The sequence below is a fragment of the Xiphophorus hellerii genome, chromosome 24, assembly GCF_003331165.1.
Source record: "Xiphophorus hellerii strain 12219 chromosome 24, Xiphophorus_hellerii-4.1, whole genome shotgun sequence".
Taxonomy (NCBI): Eukaryota; Metazoa; Chordata; class Actinopteri; order Cyprinodontiformes; family Poeciliidae; genus Xiphophorus; species Xiphophorus hellerii.
The window spans coordinates 6,299,496-6,317,133 of record NC_045695.1 but is presented as its reverse complement, the minus strand read 5'-3'; the positions used below and the strand labels follow the sequence as shown (position 1 = coordinate 6,317,133).

Below are 17,638 nucleotides of genomic sequence, written 5' to 3'. Positions count from 1 at the left end.
ATAAGGAACCCAGAAAAAGGAATAAATGGGCTAACAAAGTCATTCTTTTTTGTTTTTGTTTCAAACAATGTTTTTCCTTTAAAGTAATTTTATTGGAGTTCATTTAAACATGCATTCTTCAGGGAGTCGTTTACATTCTGTGCTGCTGACCATGAGGATGAGCTCCACTCTTACTGCTCGTTTGTCCCTGCATCACCTGGAGCTCTGCTGGTCACCTCAGTTTTGATCTCCACACCGACTACATTACTGAACTGTTGCTTTGAACATTGATTGATGGGAAAACTGACTGGCAGAGCAGCAACTGGAAAGCTGAGCTTTTACCTCTAACTTGCCTCGTGTGTTTGACTTTCAGTAATAGGAAAAATTCAGGCTGCTCACTATTTATTGCTCATTTCAGGAGCGCCAATGCTCAAAAGAAATAAAAACACTAAATTTGATCAGCAGACTGACCGTTTTAATTTATCGAAAATTGAAATCAAAACTGCACAATATCACCAAGTAAAAAAAAAGCTGCATGCAAGCCCGGGGTTCTACATTCAACATTCACAAGCTGAGCTTCCCCAGGATTCATTTAACAAACACTGAAACAACAAGTGAACCAAAGAACCAAATCAACAGTCTGGGATCTGGAGAAGCGTCACTCCCATTCCTCGTCATCAGCTGCAGCCTGAGCAGCAGCCTGGCTCTTCCCGCTGCTCTCCTGGAAGGAGCCCGTCTGCAGACACACAACACAGCAAACGTGTTAGAAGAGCAGAAAATCAGACATGGCTCAGAGTCAGAGTGGAAGTAATTACCTTTCTGGAATCCGTGGAGCCGAATGTTTTCCTGGGGTTGAAGCCGGCGCCGTGGCTGCTGAAGGCAGACTCCTCCAACCAAGGCGGCACTTCCTGCTGCGCCTGTCAGGAGAGAAAAACACAGGCTGTTATCACAAGCTGAGAGCCAATCAGAGCTCAGAGTCTCACCTTGGACAGAACCGTGACCAGGGAGCGGGCCAACCCCCCGTCAACCTCTGGGTCAAAGAATGACACAGCTCTCCCAACGTTCCCACAGCGCCCAGTTCTCCCAATACGATGGACGTATTCGTCGATGTCCTTTGGTAGGTCAAAGTTCACCACATGCTGAACATCTGGAATGTCCAGACCACGGGCAGCTACAGAGGTGGCCACCAGAACAGGACATTTCCCAGAGCGGAAATCTGTCAAAGCCAGCTCCCGTTCCCTCTGCTCTCGGTCACTGCCAGACACACACAGTTACCGTGGGCAACGAAAACAACAACAACAGGAGGAGATGGAGGAGTGAGGTACCCATGGATGCTGGTGGTTGGAACTTTCTCCTGGCACAGGAACACAGCGATGAAGTCTGCTTGTCTCTTGGTCTCCACAAACACCATGGTACGCTCCGTTCCTGCACACAGAGGTCAAAGGTCATCAACCCTCAGCCTCTCATTGGTGTAGCAGCATCTCATTATCTGCTCCACCAGTTGACACAGTAAGTGATCATGCTTAATTCGTCATTATGTGCTCCGCCCATTTTGTTCCATGGGCACAAAAATTATATAGCAACTTCAATCACTCTCTTTTTTAAATATCTCCAGATATTCATGGATTAATAGTTGTTTTTTTTAACAAATACCAATATGATCTTCAGTCTTCACTATAAATAATAATATTTCAGAATTTGTATCATCATTAACTGCCAGGTTTAGCAGCTAAAATCAGCTCCTTTATTGGAAAACCACAACATGAAGAGTTTTTAGTTTCAGGGCCAAAAGGGGATAAATTCTGATCAATTTTTACATTTTATTCAAAGTCAATAAACAGTTGGTTTAAACACTTGATTCAGGTGTTGGACATGGGGCACAGCTAAAGATGCTGCAAAAAGCATTTTTAAGATTTGGAGAGAGAAAAGATTTTATGTAATTTTTTTCCCCAATTTATGTAAATGGACAACTTGGCCAAGTTTTGTCTAATTTGCATAAACAGTTAAAGTCCTGCACAGATAGAAAGTAAACAGAGTTCCCAGCCACCAGTGTACCTGTGGTTTTGAGGATATCAAGCAGCTGCTCTCTCTTGGAGAACTTGGTGACTTGTACAAACTTCTGTTCCACATCGCTGCAGGCTCCGCCCACAATGCCCACAGCCAGGAACAGATAATCCAGCTTTAGGAAGTCACCAGCCATCCTGTTTAAGGAGCAGAACCATGAATGAGGCGGGGTCATGAAGGTGAAGCTGGAAGACTGTGTGTTCAGCAGACCGACCTCTGGATGTCTTCAGGGTAGGTGGCGCTAAACATTAGAGTCTGACGATTCTCCTTGGACGGCATTCCAGGGGAGCCAACCAGGCGCCGCATGTCTGGCTCAAAGCCCATGTCCAACATCCGGTCGGCCTCGTCCAGCACCAGGTACCGCACCTTACTCAGTCCCACCTGGAACACACCCACTTAGTTCCTCTCTGCCTTACCCAGAGGAGTAGAAGTGTTCCTGTCCTCACCTTTCCTCTCCCAATCATGTCCAGCAGACGTCCAGGAGTTCCACACACCACGTTACATCCTTTCAGGATTTCCCTGATCTGGTGTCCAGTGCTGACTCCTCCATAGACCACAACAGGTCGGACACACGTCCTGAAACACCAGGAGGAAGAGTTCAGCTCCTGCCTGGTCCTCCAGGTTTCTAACCCTCACACCTACCCATAAGCAAACTTCCTAGCCTCCAGGTAGATCTGGTTGATGAGTTCTCTGGTTGGAGCGACTATGACGGCTTCGGGTTCTTGTGTCTCACTGAAGCGACTGGCCGCCACGCCGTCCGTCATGAGCTGCTGCAGGATGGGCAGCAGGAAAGCAGCCTACAGGACAGGAAGGAACGCTTAGTTTAAGATTTTACACACTGGTTGGATCGTATCCAAAAGTACAACATTTTTATTATTCAACAGAATTCCTATCTTTAAGATCTCACCGTCTTCCCAGAGCCGGTCTGTGCACAGGCCATGAGGTCTCTGCCTGCAGAGATGATGGGGATGCCATGCTTCTGCACCGGGGTCGGCTTCACGTAGCCAGACTTGCTGATGTTTTTCCTCAGGGACTCACACAGGGCCGCCTCGTCAAAGGTCTGAGGGACGGATGGAGTCAGTGTGGCTGCAGTCCTCCATCAGACACACAGCTGAGGGACTCACCATGATGGCCCTGGGGGGGTTGGTGCCGCTGATGTCCACCAAGATGTCGTCGTACTTGTCAAAGTTGATTCCACTCTTATAATGGGAGAAGATGGAGTCTTCGTCTTCAGGGAGCGTTGGAGGAACGTATGTGACTCTCGGTTCTGCGGGTCAGAACAGACACCAGGTTCTAGGCGGCAGAACATGCTGTGTTTATCTAAGAGCCCAGACGATCACTTACTGTCACTATCAGGGTCGTCCTTAACTGAACCTTTGTCTTCTCCTGCAGCACACAGAACAGCCATTACAGATTCACACTCGCACACATCAGTTCATTCTCTCGTCCTGTAGCCTCAAACCTGGATTGAAGGTCTCTTCGTCTTTTCCACGGTAACCTGCAACGACAGACACAGTGAGCTCTTGCTGACAGAAAACTCCTCTCAAGACAAAGGTCTGGGTGGCCAACCTCCACCAAAGCCTCCTCTTCCTCCCTGCTCAGCATCTTCAACACACAAGCAGTGATTAGTCAACAGCAACACCTGTGTGTGCAGAAAGCTGTGCATCCATTAGTACCTTGTCTGAATCCTCCTCTTCCTCCCCGACCTCCTCTTCCTCGCCCTCTGAACCCTGCCAATCAGAACATTCAGCCAATCAGGAGCTCTTAGAGCAGCAGAAGGAAAACCTTCAAGGTCATCCCTACCATTCTCATGAGCTCCATCACCATCCTCTGCAAATCAGAGACCAAAAGTCTTAGAGGCTGATCAACTCCCAGGAAACAAAACCAAAATAAAGATTTACAAACATTACCAGAGAGACTGTCTGAGTTCATCCTGTTGAATCCTCGGCCACGCCCTGATAATAGGACAGGTAAAGTCAACAGAGCAGCTCAAAGTCAGCCAAGGCTTTTCTTGTAGATAGCTGGAGAATAATATACTTAAAATACTTGTGTAGCTGAATCTTTATCTGACTGTCCTGGAGTTAGATTGAATATTAATGGAACTGGTCTGCTGTGATCTAGTGCCAAACATAAACAGATTTCTTTTTTCCTCATGTGGACAAATGAAGGTCTAGTCTGGTTCAAGTCTCACCTCGACCTCCTCTCCCACTGAAACCATGTCTTTCCCCGTCTTCGTTAGATTCCCTGCTGTCTCCGTCTGCGGCAACAACAAACCTGAAGATTTAGAACACTAGAGAGTTCAACAATCACTTCTACCCAGACTGATCCCTGATACTGCAGCAGGTCGTTTAAAAATGCAGCAGAACCTTTCATATGGATACAAGAACCTAGCTTGGAGCAGGTGTTTTCAACATCTTGGTTGGTTGAGGAAAAAAAAAAATCTAGATGGCCATCACAGTCATAAAAGAAAACTTATTTTTGCACTAAATTTGACAATATTTATCACAATTGAATAAAACATTCGATTGTGATAAATGCTGTTAAGGCATACATAGGTGGGCCCATATAAATTATATTTACTGACAATTTTTTATTTCTTAAGATGGTTGTCATGAAAAACTAATTTTTGCACTAAAGTTGGAAATTAGATAGAGATGAATGTATCTGCTTGTGATATAGAAGTCATACATAGTCTGGATCTAGGGATTCTCTTTTCTGGAGAAAAGAGTTCAAAATGGTCACCATATGACCTCATAAACTCTTAGGCTTGTATCCAAACAAGAAAAGTGTTTTACAAAAATATGCTGCACTATAAAGACAGACAACCACCTGTCTCCCCCTGCACTGGACTTCACCAGTATTGAAAATGGATGGATCACTGTATCAAATTTTCTGTTGAAAACCATTAAACTGAATTAATGGGAACCTGCGCTGGAGTTCCAAAATCCTCCTCTGCCTCTCCCTTTGCCCCCTCGACCTAGAGAAAAACATCAACTCAGTTTCTGTGACTTTAAACTGTGTGATGGAAAAAAAGATCAGAAAGTGCTTACGGCACTTCCTTACCTCGTCCAAATTCACCATGTTCACTTTTCCATGAGTCTCTTCCTGCCGCTTAGGAAAAAAAACAGTTTAAAGATTAGTTGTTGTTCCTTTTTAACTTAGCTACATATCCTCCATTTAAATATGATGCAATAGAATGTAGTTAATGAAAAACCAGCAGGAGACATTTGAAACTTTACCATCATTAGAGGAATAGCTGGCTGCTGTAAATGTAGTTGCTTTATTTTCCTGTAAAAAAAAAAAAAGAAATAAAGAGTTAAATCGCATGCTGACAGTTGGAAAACACTAGCAACGAACTTATTGGTCAATTAGGAGAGAAGTAGCTCACCTCTTCTTCCCACTCGTCCATATTTATGGAAATCTTTTTAAAAAAGAAAAAAAATTACAATTTAAATTTTTTTCCCTCCCCATGACTTCAGGATTTTAATGTATTACCAGTAACTTAACAGAATCATGGTTTAAAAATCTTTAACCCCTTTAGGAAGCAGATTATTTGTACTAGATGTGGGAAGGCAAACCACAATATAGAAATATGTCTACAGCTAGAACTTTCTCTTGCATCCCTTAAAAAAGGTACAATAAACTACGGGAATGCCCAACTCAAGGGAAATAAATATTTTTTTTCTAACACTCTTCGGTATAATTCACATGAAAGCACAATTGAAAACGTATAAAATTTAATTCCATACTTTCCCGGACGGTGTTAAAAACCCTGGTTCAGTAGCCCGTTAACATTTGAACGCTAACTTCGACGTCAATGCCTCGAAAACCCGGCAAACACCGCGATAACTGCTACTAAGCTAATGTTTCAACGACGGGCTGGTTATGAATAATTGAGAAATGAAGCCTACAATGCGGTCTCCCGCTAATTATGTCACTCTAACGCAACTGCAGCACATGTCAGTGTCGTCCTTATGCGAAGCCACGACCGCCATGTTGCTCCAAGCTTCAAGGCAGCAGCTTGGCGCTGGTGCTCCGCCGCCATATTTGTTACAGCTTCCACATGTTCCCAGACACGAAAACTCGCTGAAGCCCGTTTCTAGCTAAGCATATTAAACTTTGACGCAATTTTGTCATAATAATCAGCAATATAGAAACGATTAACATTTCAAGTTATATCGGCGTGATAATAACATTGCACTTTCAGCAAAGCTCTTTATAAAAATGAGTTAACTTTAACCTAAAAGATCAAATAGACTCAAACGTTATTTTATTTCATTGTTTTAATCTTTCCTCGTAGGAAGTGGGAATAAAAAGCAGTAAAAACAATAAACTAGCTAACGTTACCTTTAGCTTCTCGGGTGGAAATCTATTCTTGTGACTGTCTCCGTCTGCTGTCCAATCACGTTTGCGACGTAGAGCTCACGAGCCAGGGTAGATGACACGGGTGGTTGCCAGGCCCGCTTTTTTCCCGCTTTACTGGAGCATGTTGAGAATACACTAAAACAACCTTCTTTTACGTAATTATTCCGTTTTCATTTATCGTGTTAGCTTATTTCAATCGCTTGAACAAAAACTGTCAAATGCGGAAATTATATTGTGAGTTTCTACATCAAAAAGAATAAATGTGAAAAATAATTAAAGTAGCTTTGCAGACATTTGAATGGGGATGTTTTCTTGGGACATGCTGATTTTCATTTAAACGTGTCAAGTTCCAGCATCATGTGATTGATCGATTAAATTCACAACAAATAAAATATACTGGAATTCTAATAGTCTGTGAAAATCTGACAGTTTGAAAGCAATACTTGTTCACTCTTAGCGATCCCGCAGTAAAAAAGGATCTTGGTGTGTCAAGTCAAGTCAAAGTTTATTTACATAGCACATTTACAGCAGCAAACACAACATCACAAGCTCATAACCCTTTACTTTTTCTCTCTTGTGATTAATGTCTGTGGTTTTGCTATTATGATGACCAAATGATTGCTCTTAATTACATGCCGTTAAAAATATCCAGAGCCTTCTCCAGATTTGGGAGTCTCAGAGGTCTACATAAAACCCCTTCGATTCCATGCTTCGTGTTTGACCTCTGACCTGCTCTGTCAACAGTGGAACCTTATATAGACAGGCGTGTGCCTTTCCAAATCAAGACCAATCACCTGAATTGACCGCTGATGGACTCCATTTAAGTTGTAGAAACAACTTAAATGTTTCTAAGTTGTTTCTACAACTTAGAGGTGAGTTTCCGTTTTTAATAAATTTCGAAAACACTAACAGTCTTATTTTCTACATTGTCATAATGGGTTATTGGTGCGTTGAATTTTGAGTAAAGAGATTTTTTTTTTTTTTATAGTTTTGAATTAGGCTGTAACATAAAATGTGGAAAAAGTGAAGCACTGTGAATAGTTAGCGGATGCACAGTTTGTTCTTGCCCAAACATATACCCTGGTGGAAATTTAGACCATATTTTCTAACAGAACTGGTCGAACTGCATCAGGCTTTTAGGCCACACACTCCATTACAGCACTTATCACTAATGCTCTCTGGGCCTGAGATGACATATTTTGTCTCATCATCTGCAGCTAGAAATACGTTTTAACTTGTTTTACTTTTGTGTAACTAGGTGTGTTGCATTTCTGCTCAGGTCCCTCTTGAAAATGAGATCTATATCTCAATGGGGTTTTACCTGGCTTAAAAACGAAAGGAGAATTTTGGTTATTCTAATTAAAGTTTGGTTTAACTTTAATTAGAATAATTAAAAAAAAAAAAATCCACAAAAAAAATCCTCAGACAGTGAGAAAAAAAATGTGTGTCGTTTTATTCGCTATATGTACATTTCTGGTTTTCAAGTACATTTCATATGACTTAAGATTTGATTCCTGAATAAATTAACTTCTTAATAATATTTTTATTATTATTAAGAAATTATAGTACTGTAATTCAACTGTGAGGTTGAGTCCAGTCCCTGGAGTTGTGATCCAGGCCAGCAGGTCTTGAAGCTGCCGCGCGGAGCATTGTGGGATACTGGCTAACGGGTGAAGTCAACATGGCTGCGGCTCTCAAGCAAAGGATAGAACCTGCAGGAAGAAGGCCGTAAATGAAGCCCGGTACACACACAGCTCTACCGCCTCTTTAGTGGGCTTAAAACCGCCGCGTTCGCCGACTTCTACGCCGCCTGCGGAAGGCCGAGACACTCCCAAACAGCAGCAGATAACAAACAAGTGAGGATAAAGTCTCGTATGAATTCCGACGAGAAGGAGGACTGTGAGTGTGCGACACCACAGGCCGAGACCAGCCCCGCCAGAGGAGCTGCTAGGTGAGGAAGCCGAGAGGAGGGAGCCGGGGCTGCCGGGGAGGAGCGAACCGATCAATAGCTAGCCTGCCAGCTAGTTAGCTGTTGCTGCTATTTGCTGTGTGGCTGCAGACCATCTGCAGCTGCTGTTCTCCCCCAGCTTTGGTTGTTTGATAAGAAATATGTATTGTAAAGTTATTAGCTTTAGAAATTCTGCACACAATGCAGCTGGAGCGAGGAAGCCTTGATAGGTTTGCTATCTTAGCCTGCTGGGTCAGCGTTAGAGAGAATCTGTCCGTGACATTTGTCTGACTGACTTCTCTGACAATGGCTGCGAGATTTTCTACAACACAGCAGTTACCACGTATTAATCGTGACACTACGGTGATATATCAGCAAAAATGTGCTACTGTACACATAATTCAGTAGGCGACAAGACCAAGTGTGGTTCCTCTTTTTCTTAGGAGGTTTACATTGTGGCTCTGCATCAGAACAGCTCAGATGAGTCAGTCAAGTCTTGACTTTAAATCTTTGTTTTCTCCTTTTAATTAGAGAACAAGAGGAGCCTGACATAGAAAACCCAGAAGCAAGCCGAATGTAAGTAAAATATCTGTAGTTACGCATTTTCATTCATTCCATTTCCATTCCTCCATTCAGGAACACCAATTTCAGGACATGGTTGCTCACCTTAGACCTAATATGTCACCTGAACCTGACATAACACCTGAAGCTCAGGTATTATGTCAGGTTTTTGTGATGTTAAAAAAGAGACCAGACACCTCTGCAGCATGATGCTGCCACCACCTTACTTCACAGTTGGGACTGTGTTTTGAGGCTTGAAAGCTTCCCCCTTTTTCCTCTAGATGTAAGGAAGGTCATTAAAACCAAACACTTCAGTTATAGTTTTATCAGACCCTAGGACATTACTAAAAAAAAATTAATCAAACTGTCCTTTTGGTTTTGGGTCAGAACTTGATGGTTTGGTATTATCTGTAGAAATGTTACTGATAGGCTTTAGGCATCCTGTCTGACCATTTTCTGTCTGGTCTTGTTTTAACAGTTACAATAGGGTAAATATTTGATACACCACTGATTTTTCAAGTTTTTCTTCTTCCAAAGAATGAAGAAGTCTGTAAAATTCATCTTAGGGACACCTGAAATGTGAGACAAAATAAATAAAAAAATATCCAGACAATCTCATTGTATGATTTTTAATTATTAATTAGTATGTTATTGTCTGAAATTAGTACTTGATCTCCTAGCAACCAGCAAGAATTCATTCTCTCACAGATCTGTTAGTTCATCTTTACAAAGCCCTCCTATCCTCCGCTCATTACTTGTATTAAGTAAACCAGTGTGAACTGGTTAACTGTACTAAAGACAACAATCCACACACTCAATATCTTTCTATCACCACCACTACAAAAAAGTTTCGGGCTCAGGTGTTTTTATTTATTTATTTTTTTTACTTTAAGTCCTTCATGGCTGGGTCTTCCAACCTTCCACTTATTTCATTCAAAAAATGCCAATCAAATATATCAAGATCATATTATTTATGCTTCTCTCTCAAGTTTGCTCTGGAGCCTTGAAAATAACCTCTACTATCATCATCCTCCTCATTGGTTAGTGCTCATTGGTCCGTTTCTGTCTTCTGAACACAGGAAGCGTGCAGCTGCCAAACATCTAATAGAGCGCTATTACCACCAGTTAACGGAGGGCTGTGGGAATGAGTCTTGCTCCAACTCCTGGTGTGCCTCATCAGCGGGATTCAGCCGCATGGACAACAACGCGGCGGCAGTCAAAGCTCTCGAGCTCTACAAGGTCAACGCCAAACTATGTGACCCACACCCTTCGAAGAAAGGCACGGCGTCCACGTACCTGGAGAGCAGCGCTCACAGCAACTCGGCCTGCAGTAACAGGAAGCTGAACCATAAAGATGTCCACGCTGTTAGAGACAATTTCAAAGGTGGGTCCATTCAAGACATACGGAACGTTTGCTAAGATGGAAGTTTTGCTTTTTCTCTTCATGAAACATTTGTCTCTGTACGCAGATATAAATTACCTGACAGAGGAGAAGGTGTACGAGATCTTGGGCATCTGTGGAGAGAAGGAGGACTACTCTCCTCTGATCCGGGTAATAGGTCGGGTATTCTCCAGCGCCGAAGGCCTGGTGCAGAGCTTCCGGAGATCCAAACCTCACACAAAGGAGGAGCTAAAGTCCCTCCAAGAAAAAGACGAGGACAAGGATGAAGATGAAAAGGAGGCGGCTGCGTGCTCTGCCACAGCCATGGAGGAAGACTCCCCCACCTCCTCATCGTCACGGCTCGGCGAATGCTCCTCAGGAGAAAACGACGTCCAGAAGCTGGCCCCGGATGAGGTTTCGGTGGACATCGAAGCCGTGCGGCGGGTCTATGAGCGCCTGCTCTCCAACGAGAAGATAGAGGCCGCTTTCTTGAATGCACTCGTCTACCTCTCACCTAATGTCGAGTGTGACCTGACATACCACAATGTGTACTCAAGAGACCCCAACTATCTGAACCTGTTCGTTATAGTGATGGAGAACAACAACCTGCACAGTCCAGAATACCTGGAGATCGCTCTGCCGCAATTCTGCAAAGCCATGAGCAAACTCCCCCTGGCCGCCCAGGCCAAGCTGACTCGCCTGTGGTCCCACTACAGCGCCGAACAGATCCGCCGGATGATGGAAACCTTCCAGCAGCTCATCACCTTCAAGGTGATCAGCAACGAGTTCAGCAGCCGCAACCTGGTCAACGACGACGATGCGGTCGTGGCGGCCACCAAGTGCTTGAAGATTGTTTACTATGCAAACGTGCTCGGAGGCGACCTGGACACAGAGAACAACGAAGACGAGGACGAGGAGCCCATCCCAGAGTCCAGCGAGCTCACCTTGCAGGAGTTGCTGGGCGAGGAACGGCGGAACAAAAAAGGCCCTCGAGTGGACCCTCTGGAGACAGAGCTGGGAGTCCGCACCAACGACTGCAGGCGGCCGCTCATTCCCTTTGAGGAGTTTGTGAACGAGCCTTTGAACGAAGTGCTGGAAATGGACAAAGACTACACTTTCTTTAAGGTGGAGACAGAAAACAAGTTCTCCTTCATGACCTGCCCCTTCGTCCTGAACGCCGTCACCAAGAACCTGGGCCTGTACTACGACAACCGCATCCGCATGTACAGCGAGCGGAGGATCACGGTGCTCTACAGCCTGGTGCAGGGCCAGCAGCTCAACCCCTACCTGAGGCTCAAAGTGCGCCGAGATCACATCATTGATGACGCTCTGGTCAGGGTACGTGTGGACAATGCCGACGTTTGCTGGCTCCCGCAATCAATGAGGTGTAGTCATACCAGGTTGTTTTTGTTGTTGTTGCAGCTGGAAATGATAGCAATGGAGAATCCTGCGGACCTGAAGAAGCAACTGTATGTGGAGTTCGAAGGCGAACAAGGCGTTGATGAAGGAGGAGTGTCCAAAGAGTTCTTCCAGCTGGTAGTGGAGGAGATCTTCAACCCTGATATTGGTAAGAAATCCCAACAAGTGCTCAACGTGTCACCCACATGCTACCCTGACGGTATGAACGGACTTGGACTAATTCCACAAGATTCTTCTCGCTCAAAAGAGGATGCTTCTCTTCCACTGTCATGTTTCTGTGTTTTTTTCTTCGTTCAGGCATGTTCACGTACGATGAACACACCAGGCTGTTCTGGTTCAACTCGTCGTCGTTTGAAAACGAAGGCCAGTACACGCTGATCGGCATCGTCCTCGGCCTGGCCATCTATAACAACTGCATCCTGGATGTGCACTTTCCCATGGTCGTCTACAGGAAGCTGATGGGCAAGAAAGGAACCTTCAGGGACTTGGCTGATGCTAATCCAGTGAGCTTCACTTCAGGATCGGTTCAAGCAGCAGTCGATGAGTTGAAGGTTTTTGCTGACATTCAGTTGTGTTTTGAAAGGTTTTGTACCAGAGTTTGAAGGAGCTGGTGGAGTACGAGGGTAATGTGGAGGAGGACATGATGATCACCTTCCAGATCTCCCAGACGGACCCGTTTGGTAACAGACTCATGTACGATTTGAGGGAAAATGGGGACAAGATTCCAGTGACGAATGAAAACCGAAAGGTATGCCAAACTGATGCCACCCTTGTTCTTCACTGTAACACTTTCTGCCATCTGCTGATGATGTGTGTTTCCACAGGACTTTGTAGCTCTGTATTCTGAATATATTTTAAACAAAAGCGTTGAGAAACAGTTCAAAGCGTTCAGGAGAGGCTTCCACATGGTCACCAACGAGTCGCCGCTAAAGTACCTGTTCAGACCAGAGGAGATCGAGCTCCTGATCTGCGGCAGCAGGGTGAGATCCGGAAACATCCGTCAGGAACCTGGAGTTTTCGTTGTGTCTGGGAACCTGGGTTTGAGTTCCTCTCTCTCTCATTCAGAACCTGGATTTTCAAGCTCTTGAGGAAACAACGGAGTACGACGGCGGTTATAACAAAGACTCTCGAATTATTAAGTAAGAAAGCAACTTTTTTCTCTAGGTCTGCATTATTATTGTGTGTTAAAGATGTGGTCTGTCTGTTATATATACTTTCTTCCTTGTGTCCGTACTTCCCTTCCTTTTGTGCTTGCTTCCTTCACTTTTCCTTCTTTTCACCATAACCCAATTTGTTCCCTGTCTCTCCTTTTTTCACTGTTCTTTTCTTAACTTTTCCTTTCCTTTTTTCTTTCCTTCCTTCTTGCTTTTTTATTTGCTTTTTTTTCATTCCCCTTTTCTTTCCTCATTCGCTCTTTTTCCTCCCTTGCTTTCTTCCTTCCTCTCTTACTCCCTCCTTCCTCTTCTGATGTAAACCTAGAGGTTTAGTGACTCTATAAGCTGGAGACTCTGTAGCTTTTCCACTACATTTGGTTAAGAGAACTTAAACCATAAACATGCAGAATGTGATAAGAAACAGCAGGTGAAGAGTTTTTCCTCCAGCGGTTGATTCCATGCTGTGATGACAGCTTCTGTTCTGACTGTGGGATTTGTCTCCTGCAGGGAATTCTGGGAGACGTTGCATTCTTTCAGCGAGGAGCAGAAGCGCCTCTTCCTGCAGTTCACCACCGGTACTGACAGAGCGCCTGTGGGCGGGCTCGGCAAGCTGAAGATGATCATAGCCAAGAACGGCCCAGACACAGACAGGTGAGGTGTCACCACGACAACCGTCCTGCTCCAATAGGCCACCGGTCAGTCACACAAGGTTCCCCGGGTCAGAAGGAGAGCTTCCTGTCTCGCTGAGTCAGAATGTGAGGCTGACTGAGTCTCACATTCTCAGTTAGCCTTAAGAAAATATTCTGCTAAATTACCATTAAAACAAAAGTTAGGGCTTGTAAATTCATTAACAGGCAAATTCAAACACACACAAAAATAATTGCATAAACGACTCAAAGGCACATGCTTCCTAAAGAAAAGTATCCTTTAATGTCCCACAGTGAGGAGGTTCAGTTTAACCAGCTGCTAGTTAGAGGTAGTAAACTCATTTAAAAATATATATAGGAGCAGAGACTGTAGAGTAAGGGGTAAATTTATGAAAATAATATTGTCCAGTTATTAACATTATTTAACATAGACACTTAAACTGTTAACAGTTTTGTCAAAATGACATTTTTAAATGATATATCTTTCTAAACAAGGGCTGTATTGTTTCCTACTCATTGCATTTAATTATATTTTTGCTTTTTACTACAAAGAACCCTAAAATAATGTTGCCATTGTTTTGAAAATGGTGTCAAATATTTTTGTTAGGATCAGTATTGAGCTTCAAATATTACTGTCGTATCACCACCAGTAGGAGGCGCATTTGCCTAGTAAACTCTTATTTTTCTGTCCTTCCTTCCTTTATTCTTCTTTAGTTTTTCGTTTTTCCTGAACTTCCTGTCATCTTGTTTTCCTGTCTGCAGGTTACCAACATCCCACACCTGCTTTAACGTGCTGCTGCTGCCAGAATACAACAACAAGGACAAGCTGAGAGAGAGACTGCTGAAAGCCATCACCTATGCCAAAGGGTTTGGCATGCTCTGAGCCCCCACTACTAACAGACTCCTTCTCTGAAAGCCCATGAATCCCCACCCCGCCCCGTCCCGCCCCTGCTTTATCAGACACAATCCAAACGGCGACAGAACACGGACCAGGAGGAGAACGAGAGGACAAACGGTTCCAACTGAGCACTCTAGTAGTTTTTGCTGCTGTGCCTGCATCATCTTCCATCAGTCAGTGTAAGCACAGAGGCCTCCTGAACTTCCCACTCCCACATCCACAGTATGTGAATGTGTCGCAGCCTCCTTTTGGGTTTTCCATGTACAGAGAGGATGGTTTTCCTTATTTATTTTTACGTTTCAGTGGGTTATCTCATGGCTGCCTGTTAGCTTCCCTAATCTGGGGGAAGGGGGATAGAGTCCAGTCAATGTTAAGATAACCTGGTCTAACAGATGATTGAAGGTTCCCCACTAAAGCTTCACTGACCATTCCACTCTACTGTTGCTTAAACACAATTCAGATCAAGGTAAGCATTGGGAAATTTACTGTCCTTTGGTCCAAAATGGCACATCATCTAAATTAAAGTTCAAGTTTGTTTCTGGGCATTTGTTCTTGCTCTGGGTGGGGGTTTGGTGGGAAGGGGTTACACCACAGGTTAGAATCAAATCTTTATCAGATCAGAGCTGTGTAAAGTGCACTTAGACATTTTCAGAATGTTTTGTTTTTTTTGTTTCTTTCTTGGCCACAGGTCACCATGATTGTTTGGAGATTTTCATTTCCTTGTCTTCCTGTGTTGACAATTCCAAATAAACACAGTGTTTATATATATATATGAGTGCAGTAGAAACTGCAGCGCCATATTGTGCAACATCTACACATGTGGACTAAAGAGGATGTTCTCCATGTGCCAACCTACCAGGGAAACCAGATATTTACAAATGCTGTGTATAAAACACAACCTGCTTTAGCTTTTTGTGACGGTGAATCAAGCTAAACAACCTGCTTAGGCTGGTTAGGATCACAAAAAAGATTTTTGTTTGGTTAATGTCAGAGTAGGGAAACGTTCTTCAAATGCACAAGTTTTCTTCTGTTGCCTCGGGATTTGGTACAATTGTCCTTTAAGCTCAAGTCAGATGAAGGTTTTGTCCCATTAACTTCTCATAGCAGTTAGCTCCTCTCATAACTGGTTTAGTAGGACTCCATTACCCACCTTTTCAGCTCTGATCACTCATTTTCTTAGGTCTGAGGTCAGGATGTTATGGACACTACAAAACACAGACTTTAATTTCATCAGTTGTAGCTTCTTCAAAAATGACATTTTGGGGAATTTCATTTTGTTTGGGACATCCCCAAAAATGAGTCCCTTTGGGAGCATCATTACAAACCGTAATCACTTTGGTTTTTCAGTTGAGGCTTTTTCATTGCTGAGCAGCGTTTCAGGCCATCTTGATGCAGGACTCGTTTCAGTTTTAGCTGTTGTTCTGGTGTCGAGTCACACATTTCACACCAGAACCCGTTCATCTGTGGGAAACGGAACCCGTCGTCTTCCACTGTGACACGTCGAGACACTCCCATGCTGTTTGTAGTTGCACGTAACAGTTTTAGCAGCTGTGTGGTACCTTCAGGTATCTCACACATGAACCAGACTTGTTTAGGTTCACAGTTTTCATTTCTTGGCTGAGTTCTTTAATTTGCGACGACGTCACACAAGGAATCAGTTTGAGATCTTGCGTTAAAATCCATCAGAAGCTTCATCTGCACTATACCCCAAATAGCTTAAAGACACAGGAATCTTAGTGTATGTAAATAATAAACATCTTATATTTAGCAAATAGAAATAATTTAGGTAATCCTGATGGCCCTACAACAGCTTTGTCTGCTTTAACGTCAGACAGGAAATGAAAAGGTTGGATGTTTCAAGCTGTGGTGTATGTAAATATCTGGTTCCGTCTCAATACATTTACTAACCGTTTGTCAGGTAAAAACTCCAGTTTGTTTCATCCCCATTTGGTTTTAACGTTGAACACTTAGGAGGCTCGCACTGCAGCAGCTTATCTGGAACCTTCTGCACAGGCAGAGTCAAGAAGCTACCAATAGATCTCAACAGTTTGGCTTCTCTGGTCTTTAGTTCTTGGACTGTAGTCGGCGGTGGGACGGCTCAACGCCATCCTTGCTCCTTGCTATGGGACACAAGCACCACCATGAGTAGAAGAACCCTACTAAAGGTTTGCTGACCTGTCAGAAAAATCCACAAGTCACTTAGTCTCAGGCAAAGCTCCGTGGTGACTTTCCTAGCAGTTCATCTGAGCAAGGTGTTCCGATTGTATTTGGATCTCTCTGATGTATGCTGTGAGAAATGCATCATCTAAACAAACTATATGAGCCACTTCCTTATGAACCATTAAAGAAATTACTATGAATGTAAATGTCATTTTGTTTGCATACAGACCAGGCAGAAACAATAAAAGGAACTACGAAAAAGATCTTGTTATATTTTACCAATTAGTAAGAGGACCTGACAATCATTGTGTATCATAACCGTACAAATGCCCATCATTTTGTCGTCAGACATTGTCCATCTTTACTTTTCCAGTTCTTCAGTTTTAAAAGGTGTTCTCTAATTCATACATAAACCCACAAATATGGTCCCCAGCAGGTTCTGCCTCATAAGATATCTGGAGCTGTTTCCAGGAATCTGGACCATTTTATTTTGGCAGTATTGGTGGAGCACCAAAATAGTTTTTCAGGACCTGGATTTGAAGATTAGTCCATAAAATTTGAGATTTGCACTCTGGGAAGACATTTCCAGAGTCTTAATGTTAGTCTGCATATTCTTTCCAAAACCAACCTGAAATTACTCATGCCACTGGCAAATTTCAATTCCAGATGATTTTAACTCCAAGGAGTTTGTCTCTAAATCTGACAGGTATAGGGATAATTTTGAGCTAATTGGATGGATCTTACATAAAGCTGAGCAATGTTGACCTTCAATATTTCAGTAACATTGTGCATCCTCACAAATTGATGCCTCTGCCGGCAACATGTGGGTACTCGGCACAGTGTGTCCTGAGATATGAATGCGTGACCTGGACTCTTCTAAACAGACATCGGGTCTCATCTTATTGTAAGACATTTGGATTTTCAATGTGGAACCCTGTTTTTGGTTGGTGCACTCTGTTCTGGTGGTTTCACTGTAGGTTATGGCAGTGGAGTTCCAGAAACTTCATCCCTTGGTAGTTCCTGGGATGATCCCACACAGTCTCCAATTATACTTCCAAAGAT

The 17,638-nt window shown here is 43.5% G+C and overlaps 2 protein-coding genes and 1 long non-coding RNA gene across 3 annotated transcripts; 2 read left to right on the top strand and 1 right to left on the bottom strand.

Moving 5' to 3' along the window:
- Positions 1 to 36: 36 nt before the first annotated feature.
- Positions 37 to 7,926, bottom strand: ddx4 (DEAD (Asp-Glu-Ala-Asp) box polypeptide 4). Its single transcript, XM_032556028.1, has 19 exons — positions 5,432 to 7,926; positions 5,283 to 5,331; positions 5,107 to 5,154; positions 4,235 to 4,300; positions 3,847 to 3,873; positions 3,720 to 3,773; positions 3,613 to 3,648; positions 3,506 to 3,541; positions 3,388 to 3,429; positions 3,168 to 3,310; positions 2,951 to 3,103; positions 2,686 to 2,840; positions 2,490 to 2,619; positions 2,258 to 2,424; positions 2,035 to 2,180; positions 1,305 to 1,404; positions 963 to 1,233; positions 795 to 896; positions 37 to 715 (listed from the first exon to the last, which is right to left on the bottom strand). The coding sequence occupies exons 1-19, from the start codon at positions 5,450 to 5,452 to the stop codon at positions 638 to 640; spliced, it is 1,824 nt and encodes a 607-aa protein (XP_032411919.1). The 5' UTR covers positions 5,453 to 7,926; the 3' UTR covers positions 37 to 637.
- On the top strand, positions 2,246 to 3,952 carry LOC116715573 (uncharacterized). The gene is made up of 2 exons (XR_004338196.1): positions 2,246 to 2,400; positions 2,514 to 3,952. It is a non-coding gene; the product is annotated as an uncharacterized LOC116715573 (long non-coding RNA).
- Positions 7,927 to 8,071: 145 nt separating the features above from the next.
- On the top strand, positions 8,072 to 16,831 carry LOC116715527 (ubiquitin-protein ligase E3A). Its single transcript, XM_032555968.1, has 11 exons — positions 8,072 to 8,359; positions 8,888 to 8,932; positions 9,997 to 10,301; positions 10,387 to 11,636; positions 11,721 to 11,865; positions 12,015 to 12,220; positions 12,301 to 12,465; positions 12,542 to 12,697; positions 12,783 to 12,856; positions 13,379 to 13,522; positions 14,281 to 16,831. The coding sequence occupies exons 1-11, from the start codon at positions 8,283 to 8,285 to the stop codon at positions 14,399 to 14,401; spliced, it is 2,688 nt and encodes an 895-aa protein (XP_032411859.1). The 5' UTR covers positions 8,072 to 8,282; the 3' UTR covers positions 14,402 to 16,831.
- Positions 16,832 to 17,638: the final 807 nt, after the last annotated feature.

What these genes read in the sequence shown, in the direction of transcription:
- ddx4 (XM_032556028.1), bottom strand. Translation starts at nt 5,452, where the DNA reads ATGGACGAGTGGGAAGAAGAG. An exon ending in CAGTGGGAGAGGAGGTCGAG is followed by an intron (nt 3,874 to 4,234) that starts GTGAGACTTGAA and finishes TCTGATTTGCAG; the next exon opens with AGGATGGTGATGGAGCTCAT. An exon ending in TGGTCACGGTTCTGTCCAAG is followed by an intron (nt 897 to 962) that starts GTGAGACTCTGA and finishes CTCTCCTGACAG; the next exon opens with GCGCAGCAGGAAGTGCCGCC.
- LOC116715527 (XM_032555968.1), top strand. Translation starts at nt 8,283, where the DNA reads ATGAATTCCGACGAGAAGGAGGACTGTGAGTGTGCGACACCACAGGCC. An exon ending in TGACGAATGAAAACCGAAAG is followed by an intron (nt 12,466 to 12,541) that starts GTATGCCAAACT and finishes GTGTTTCCACAG; the next exon opens with GACTTTGTAGCTCTGTATTC. An exon ending in TCCTGATCTGCGGCAGCAGG is followed by an intron (nt 12,698 to 12,782) that starts GTGAGATCCGGA and finishes TCTCTCATTCAG; the next exon opens with AACCTGGATTTTCAAGCTCT.